Source organism: Haliotis asinina, chromosome 2, assembly GCF_037392515.1.
Source record: "Haliotis asinina isolate JCU_RB_2024 chromosome 2, JCU_Hal_asi_v2, whole genome shotgun sequence".
Taxonomy (NCBI): Eukaryota; Metazoa; Mollusca; class Gastropoda; order Lepetellida; family Haliotidae; genus Haliotis; species Haliotis asinina.
The window spans coordinates 54,178,811-54,187,897 of NC_090281.1; the positions used below are offsets into that span (position 1 = coordinate 54,178,811).

A 9,087-nucleotide genomic window follows, 5' to 3' on the forward strand; every position below is an offset into this window, starting at 1 on the left:
CTAGTGGTTAAATGCTCGCTTGTCAAGCCGAAGACCCGCTTTCAATTCCCCATGTGGGTACAATGTGTGAAACCCATTTCTGGTTTCACCCATTGTGGTTTTGTTTGAATAATGCCAAAAGCAGCGTACAGCTAAACTCTCTCCGCGTATGATGTTCAGTCAATCCATTATAAGGGATGTTTTGCAGATATGACAGGTGGACATTGTTGTTTAGGACATTATCTGAATCGAGTTTTCCAACACAGTAAGAGCTTAAAATGTTTGACCGTCACAGGTTCGATTCTCGGTATGGATATAATATGTGAAGCCCATTTCTCTTTTTCCCTCCTGTAGTGTTACTAAGAAAGACAAACTCATTCATTTATTTACAGAGTAAACTACGCTTAGGACAAATAGAAACACGAACAACGAACCGGGCTTTTTTTGCTCGAACACTTGCGGTTATAACGAACTAAATATGTGGTTATCTCGAATTTGTTATAACCATAGTTGGCTGAACCACTAAACAAACGGCTTGACTTTTTCCATACCTATTTTCAACCAATGGGAATAGATATATCGGGAAAGAAACAATCTTGAACTAGTTTCTTTTAAACGGTAATTTTGTCAGGTATTTCAATTATTGATTATCACTTTTCTGTAAAATAACGATATTATCAAATGTGAAATACAAATGTGTAAATATGACCATGACGGTTGACCAGAAATATTGTTTACTCAGCAGCAATGCGCATGGACGGAAAGTTGCCGGACTCTGCCACAGCAGAAAAACAGTCGACAAAGTATGGACTTAAAGATCTGTGGGATGAGTTTTGTCACTCTACAGGCCTTCATGCAGTGAGCAAGATCAAAACTCCTTCGGCCAAGCCAATTAGCATTCGTGGGTAGGTGTGCTTGTTCCTGTAAATACACATCTTGTGTGTATCGACTGACCTGGCAGTGGGTAGAGATTGATCTACCTTAACGGAAGACAAAATGTGTAGGGATTCACCGATCTGAATGAATGCAACAAACATGGGTGAAAGAACGATCATAGTGAGTTTAGAAATTTGGGAGCCATTTGTGAACGTTTTGTTTTGTTTCTATAAAGTCATAAGAACGGATGGGACAATGACATGAGTTATAATGAGTCAAGCAAGAAAGTTATATGAGAGGCACACGTACTTTTCAGACGTCTAATGTAAGGAGAACCAAACAAACTTTGGTTTTACGAAAGGTTGACTGGGTATAGATAATACATCATCATACGGGTACGCTGACAGTCAGCGAGCCTGACCACCCGATCCCCTTAGTCGCCTCTTATGCAGGTGTTGCTGGAGACTAATTGTAACGTAGATTTTTGCAGGTCACAAGCCATGGTAAGTATTAATCAGTATCATTTGGTTCAACAGGCTCATGTGGATGTTAGCTGTCTGTTCAACCACCGCGTTTCTCATCTATAACCTTATCGATGAGCTGGAGACATATTACAGCTATCCCACCGTCACCAAGGTCACAACCCAAATGACGTCCTTCGTCGAGTTTCCCGCCGTCACCATCTGCAACAGATGCACCCTCAACAAAACCCGCCTTGATGCTTACCCTGGGTTGGAAGACTATTTCTTCAATACTTCACAAGAACTGAACAGAAATTTTTCATTTCCTGAACCAACTTCAGATTTGTTTCACAAACCATTGTCTTTAGAATGGTGGAGGAATGTTTCCATGGATGGAGACGAAATGCTGGTGATGTGTTCCTTTGGTGGTGAAGACTTCGAATGTATGAGCAGGTTCCGACCTGTTTTCACCACTGAAGGATTGTGCCATACCTTCAACTTCAACAACAGTGAAATTGTCAAAGCATGGACGGCAGGTGACGATGCTAACCTCATCCTCATTTTCAACATCGATCAGGACGTCTACACATACAAGGCTAACATGGCTGCTGGAATTAAGGTAAACTAAGTAGGGTTAATCTGTGTTGTTTGTTTGTTGTTTAACGCCGCACTAGGCACTATTCCATCTATTTGGCGGTGGTCTGTAAATAAACTAGTCTACACCAGACAATCCAGTGATCCACATCACTAGCCCGACATACGCAGTTTTGAAAAGATGACGCGTGTCATCTGAACACTCGGTCTTGTCAGTCAGGTACCCGTCTTACGACAAGCATGGGTTGCTGAAGACCATCTCACAGGTTGATTACGGTTAATACAACGCGAATATAACGTTAAAACGCCGTTTCTAAGAGGCAGTGAATACAGGTAACCGGTAAGATAATGAAGTATTGACACAATTCAAAACAACATATGTACTACATAACATGGCATCAAAAATCATAACCTAATTTAGTTGTACAAGCATGCATACATGTATGATGTTGTAGCATTGTTTTAAAAATCACTTCAAGTCTATGATGCTTTGGAGTATGCGGATATGTGTGTGTGTGTGTGTGTGTGTGTGTGTGTGTGTGTGTGTGTGTGTCTGTGTGTGTCTGTCTGTCTGTCTCTCTCTCTGTCTTTGTGTGTGTGTGTGTGTGTGTGTGTAGATCAGTGTTTGTTTGTTTGTTTGCCTGACGGCACTAATGGCTATTTCAACCACATAACAGCAGTCTGTAAATAACCTTTGGAAGATGACATGAATGTTGGCTTGCTGCAGCACCATACAAAACCTCCTGCGCACCTCCTGCCCTGACAAAGAAGGAAGATCCCACAGGTGCCGTCTATCGAATGGAATGCGACTGTGGCGAATTAGACTTTGGTGAAGACCAGTCACCATTGGGATCAAAGAACACCACCTTACATCCAACCCAAACCACACCACCAAGGTCATCGAGAGGGTGATACTACTTGAAGCTGTCAACATAAATATGAATTGCCCTGCTATCGACAGAGATGAAGGATAGTTCATCCCCAGTGTTTATCATCACTTACTGAATTACTTTCACGTAGACCCGTGAAGGTCCTGGGTAGTAAAGGCCTTCAGCAACCCAGGCTTGCCTTAAAAGGCGACTATGCTTGTCGTAAGAGGCGACTAACGGCATCGGGTGGTCAGACTCGCTGACTTAGTTGCCACAAAGGTTCCCAGTTGCGCAGATCGATGCTCATGTTGTTGATCAGTGGATTGTCTGGTCCAGACTCGATTTGTTTACATACCGCCGCCATATATCTGGAATATTGCTGAGTGCGGCGTAAAACTAAACTCACCCACTCACTACTTTCACGTAATCCATTCAACCACTGTATCACCTGTGTAACATCTTTTCACCACTAGCTTCCCAGCAGCCTTTTTATCCCCCGTGTAAATAACCCATGTAGATCACTCCCTACTAGTTGCCCATCAAAGTCCTTAATCTCGTATATATACAACCGTATACTTCCTCTCCACTGGCTTCCATCAACCTGATTGATCCTTCATAGCTTATGTGCTATCAACCTTCTGTTGTATAAACAACTCATTTTCGCCTCATCCCTCATCAGCATTCTACTGTCCAAACATCTCATTTATATGTATATTATAAAAACGTACTTCTCGCCAACTACTTACTTCAAAGCGACATTAGAACCCATGTCGAAACGTCACCTATACAGAATAAAGAAGTTGGATATCCATAAAAAATGTCTTCATTCTTCATTCTGGAATGCCACACAAAGAGGTGAATTGTATGAAAATAAGGAAATATGTTACCAGGTACTGCTTCACCATCCTCGACTACACCCAGACGCTAGCTCCACCGTCGTTATGGCCTCGCCCGGATTCTCGACATACGTAGCCTTGCAAAAACAGGAGGTGAGTGTATATGATTATAACACATGAATACGTAATTACCGAGTGGCAGTTGGAATCTGAGCACTGCTTTATACATTATTCAATCTTATCACGGAGTGTCTGTTTAATGAGGGAAAAAACCGGAAGTAACACTAGTATCTGACCTTAACAGTTTTTAGGAGTGAGTGTACCTTTACGTCGGACTCCGCAATAATCCAGCTTTGAGCCAGACAAATCAGTAATCAACACGCAATTTTGTATAGATCACCATTCTATTTCATACTGTGATCTATGCCGATAGAACATCAACACTTTGATATTACTGCATCATAATGTCTGGAGCAATGATATCTTCGACTGAGCCAGTTGCCGAAACTGCCTCAATTTGTTGGGCAGTGTTGCCTCCCTTGGACGTAATTATCGTTGGTTCAGATCCCTGTTCTACCCGTGAAAATGCGGGGTAGAATTAATCTTCAGCAACCAATGTTTGTCAGCGACCAGCGTGATCGGGTGGTCAGGCTCGTCACTTGGTTGACACATGTTAGCGTATCCCAGTTGTTCAGATCAATGCTCAAGCTATTGATCACTGGGTTGCCTGGTCCAGACCGCTGCCTAAATCTTGAATACCGCCGAGGGCTATCGATAGACACGAAAGTAACGGTCTTTTATACAGCTTTTACATTGTAGATAAGATTTACTTAAACATTTTACATATATTGATGCCTTATCTTGTAATGCCGTTTTCTCGATAACACTTAATGATTAGGGATACATTGCTAACTTTGATCCTGCCTTTGCAGTTTTCATTCCTGCCCAGCCCGTATAAGGCATTTGGTAGTCAGGAATGTGTAGACACAACTCATCCAGCGTTTGTGAATCCTCTCAAGTACTACTCCCCTTACACCTACGACCATTGCTTCATGGAATGTGTCCGGGTCCGTGCCTTCAATGAGTGTGGATGTGTCGGCCCATCAGATCCACGTAAGTTTGGTGTGCATGAGTGAGTTTAGTTTTACGGCGTTCTCAGCAATACTCCAGCATTGTGGCGGCGGTCTGTAAATATTCGGGTCAGACAATCCCATGATCACCAACAAGAGCATCGAGCTACGCATTTGGAATGCCATGACATGTGTCAACCAAGTCAGCGAGCCTGACCATCCCGTTACACCTGTGTGGCTGTATGTTACACATACATGAGGGCAATGTACGTAAAACAGCTTGAAACACCAGACTGCAATATGGACATGTATTACTGTCACGTTTTCAATCTTTTTTATCATTTACGAAGAAGATATATTCATCAATGTAGATTAAGCTTGCATGTATGTAGAAGACACTTTCATCTGAGTTCGTGATGCTTGTAAGCACTGATACTTAGATCTTATGTAGATAATGTTTACACATACGAATATGACGTTCACATTACATGTACGATGGAGATATTTTCAGTTAGCGTAGGTAGTACTCATATATACGAAGGTGATGATTGCATCTTACGACGCTCAAGTGTGAGTGAGTGTGTGAGTGAGTTGAGTTTTATGAGCTTGGGCGGATAATGCGTCAGCTCAAACTGTACCAAGTGTTGATTATAAAGAAACTACAAAAGTCCATGAGACAAGGTGGTGTCCCATAGGTGTAATCCGAACTGAGGATTATAATGAGAGGAAAATCAGCACAAAAGTTTGATCTTTGTTGCAGAGGATGGTCGCATATGCTCTCTGGTAAAGCAGCACGGGTGTTATACGGCATTTGTACGTAAGTATCACAGTCATTTACGGGTAACGATTTTCTTTGATGTTCTGGGGAGAGTTTGTGGTGGAATAGGAATGATCTGTTCTCAAATTTCGTTTAAGATTAAATCAGATTATACAAGGTAAAGTATACATTGGTCATGTTTTCCTGAACAATAACGGATCCGGCAGTTTACATACTGTTTTCGCAAGATGCATGCTAAAAATGTTTTCTTTCTTGACATTTATCCATTGTTGTCACATTAATTGGTCGCGTGCTCGAGTGGAACTGGCCTTAAAACCACACCCTTGGTGGTGACACGCTTTCTCTTTTTCGGGCACTGGACACATACGGATTTGAAGAGTTTAAAGAGATATGGTTCTCTCACAGTCTAAGTGTCTTTTCAATACTTTATGAGACTGCTTGCCATGTAAAAAATGAAACATACAGCTTTATGGATTACAACGTCTTGTTTATTACGTTGAGCGACGTTTCGAAGTAGATTCTTACATCGTCAGGTGCATGCTAAAATGTTTTCTTTCTTGACATTTATCCATTGTTGCCACATTAGTTGGTCGCGTGATCGAGTGGAATATACGTAGTTGATATGAGCTTTTGGGAGGATAGAAAACTCCATTCCTTGGCAACGCTTCAATGGCATCATTAAATATTCTAAGATTCCGTGAAGAATTGGTGACATGTTTCAGTTTCGTTGTGCAACTACTTCTTCGGTTGCTTATTTCCGACAATAGCCATAAGGTTTTGAAACTATTTTCCGGTCAGAAGCAAACTGTAGGAAAAGCGATTCTTCAAGGAAATCTGCATCACACCAGCAGCTGATTAGTAATGTTACTTTTATTCAATATTCTTTACAAATCATATCTGTTCTGAAGTAAATTGTTTTAATACAACTGATGATACACATGTTAATCTGGAAACATAATTTATATTTGAATGCTTATTAATAATAATGTACTAGCAAGAGTAACAATTGCAAATTAGCTTGAAGTGTTGATCATGTATGTAAATAGCACAGGATAGCGAAAAAGACTGAAACACCTACTGTTTTATATTTAGTAAGACTGATAAACGTGCGAAAAAGACGTGCACACGTTAAATTTACGAATGACAGATCAAAATGAAACGTTTTCTTAGCATAAACTGATTATTGTATGTAATCATATAGAAAAGTTTACTTGTTTACCAAGGAAGAATGTCAAAGAACGGTGCCTTTGTTGAAGAATGTGGTTGTGTCGGTGCGTGCACTCTAGAACGGTACACCGCCCAGGTGTCCTCCAGCTCGTTCCCAGCAAACATCTGGACCAACAACGTCCTCAACACCACCAAGGCCAGGGACAAGGAGATGATGATGTGAGCGATCCCTTCGACCAGTTGCCCAAAACATATTTGTCAAAAAACACTACATAATCTGATACACACTCATGTGTCATGTTTCCCGTTTGGTGATTTGCCATCTCTGTGTCAGTTATGTCCCTCACATGCCAAGTTCACTGCTCATATAGTATATATAACCAAAATTATTGAGAATTTTAGGAATATGTTTAATTGGATTTCTGGTATAAACAACATTGACCAGCTATCAATTGCCTGCTTTCATTCACGAGACACAACTCCGTTAATTCTTTTCCATTAGTTTGTGAAGATTTACCCCCCTTTGTGTAGTTGCTCGCGGACGATATTTTCAGAGACGCTCAGTATGGATGATTTAGAGAAGAGAAAGTTGAAGAGTACTATAACAGTTAAAGTGATTTCAAATAGAACAGGCACCCCATGTTTTGAAAAATATTGCAAATGGATATGAAACTGTAGCTGTTTCCTAAAAACACTGAAATTCTGCACCAAACAAACTGAAAACCTTTGTATCAGCGCCAAACGTGAAGTCCGAAATGTACCGTGTTTGGGGTGGCACATCTGTGTTAGGGTCAACGCCCCTCTGAGTATTTGAAGGGGATACGAACAGTGAGCGGTACACATATATTCTCAGTGGTATGCCCTGCCGCACTGAAGTCTACATTGCTGCCCATGGCGACTTGACAAATTACTGACTGTTTACCTGTCTTTGAATCTGGAGTTGTGTTCTACTAATATTCGAATTTAATACGTGAGTAATGAGTGAAAAAATTATAAAAAAACACAATCTTTAAATTCTCAAATAATTTCTGGTCATACTATCCCTTCTGTGAACAAATAAATTGAAACAAACAGTATACGAAAATAGCCGCACAGAAACCAAGAAATAAATAACAAAATTAATAATAAAACAGGCATGATTATGAAATTTACCAAACTACAAATCAGTACAAAACTACATCAAAATAATCCCAACAAAATGACACTCTGTTGTGTGCTGATTGCAGTGTAAAACTATACTCACTCACGACATATCCAGGATGGAATTCTGATCTTCACAGTAATACAATGTAACATGAGGGAGGCATTTGATAGGTCCATGCGATATGTCGTTGTTTCAGAATGTCTCAATTACACTTGAAGTCTAAAAGAATAAAAACATATACTGCATATACGCCCCACTGATTATCTTGGTTCGTAATATATTCCTAACGAGTAAACATTACTCGAAACATAGTGTTACGGACTTCCAAACAATGCTGTCATATAAGTTAAAAAGCCATATTAACATCTGTTATACTGATGGGTCCGTCATCATGCCACAAATTGGGGGATTTCCCCTAAGTGTCATTGCTTGTATTTACTGTTATTCAGAGACAACTTTCTGGAACTGAGAGTGTTCTACGACCTTATTATGTTGAAGTCCACAACACAACAACCTCAATATACATCGGCCTCGCTATTTTGTAAGTGTATTACATTTCATGATTAAGTTTATCATGTAAGCAGAGATTTCGTTTTCAGCACGTCTCGGTATCATTCACCCACGCTATTTATATAGGGTTGATATATTTTCAAAGGCACAGACCAGTACTATCCCGGCGTTTACCGACTTTAATATCAGTAGCGGATGTCAAAGTCCGAGTCTGGTCAGAACCATTTGTCTGCTTTCTGCCTCCAAACTGAAACAATGTTTGAAGGAGCGTACTCCAAATTTTATTTCAGTCGACAAAATTGGGTTTGGAAAAAAATGAATCGGAAAAAAATATATACTAACAGCAAAAAAAACTGTCAGTGAGATCTTATAAAAAAGGTAATCGTTCATGTTTATGTCTTCTATTTACAAACTTGACAAAAAGCCAGTGTCGCATTTCTTAAGCTGTTCAGTATATATCAACAAAACAATCTCAATCTTGGAAACACTATTATATTGTATTAAACGTTTATCCTGGTTCATTGTCCCACACGTCACTGTAATGAAGTCAACTTCTCCACCATCTTCCGAACCGGACCCCGTTATGATATAGTGGAACTGTATGGTTCCTCATTCTATGTTAGTGTTGATGTTCAGAGAATGGTGTTGTTGTTGTAGCCAATATCGGGGGCCAGATAGGACTGTGTCTCGGAGCCAGCATCCTCACAGTGGCAGAGATCGCGGAACTCCTGGTGTTCATCATCATCTTCCTCTTGGATAAATGTAGAGGAAGAAAAGCTCGTAACAGAATCAGAAACTGGTAG

At 40.4% G+C, this 9,087-nt stretch overlaps 1 protein-coding gene across 1 annotated transcript; it reads left to right on the forward strand.

Annotated features, from left to right (window-relative positions):
* Positions 1–726: 726 nt before the first annotated feature.
* Positions 727–9,087, forward strand: LOC137272692 (acid-sensing ion channel 4-A-like). Its single transcript, XM_067805074.1, has 8 exons — positions 727–884; positions 1,392–1,935; positions 3,670–3,768; positions 4,548–4,728; positions 5,446–5,506; positions 6,691–6,849; positions 8,224–8,315; positions 8,942–9,087. Exons 1-8 carry the CDS (start codon positions 727–729, stop codon positions 9,085–9,087), a joined length of 1,440 nt encoding a protein of 479 aa, XP_067661175.1.

Coding starts and splice junctions, on each gene's coding strand:
- LOC137272692 (XM_067805074.1), top strand. CDS start 727: ATGCGCATGGACGGAAAGTTGCCGGACTCTGCCACAGCAGAAAAACAG. Junction 1,936..3,669: donor ACATGGCTGCTGGAATTAAG/GTAAACTAAGTA, acceptor ATATGTTACCAG/GTACTGCTTCACCATCCTCG. Junction 5,507..6,690: donor TATACGGCATTTGTACGTAA/GTATCACAGTCA, acceptor TTACCAAGGAAG/AATGTCAAAGAACGGTGCCT.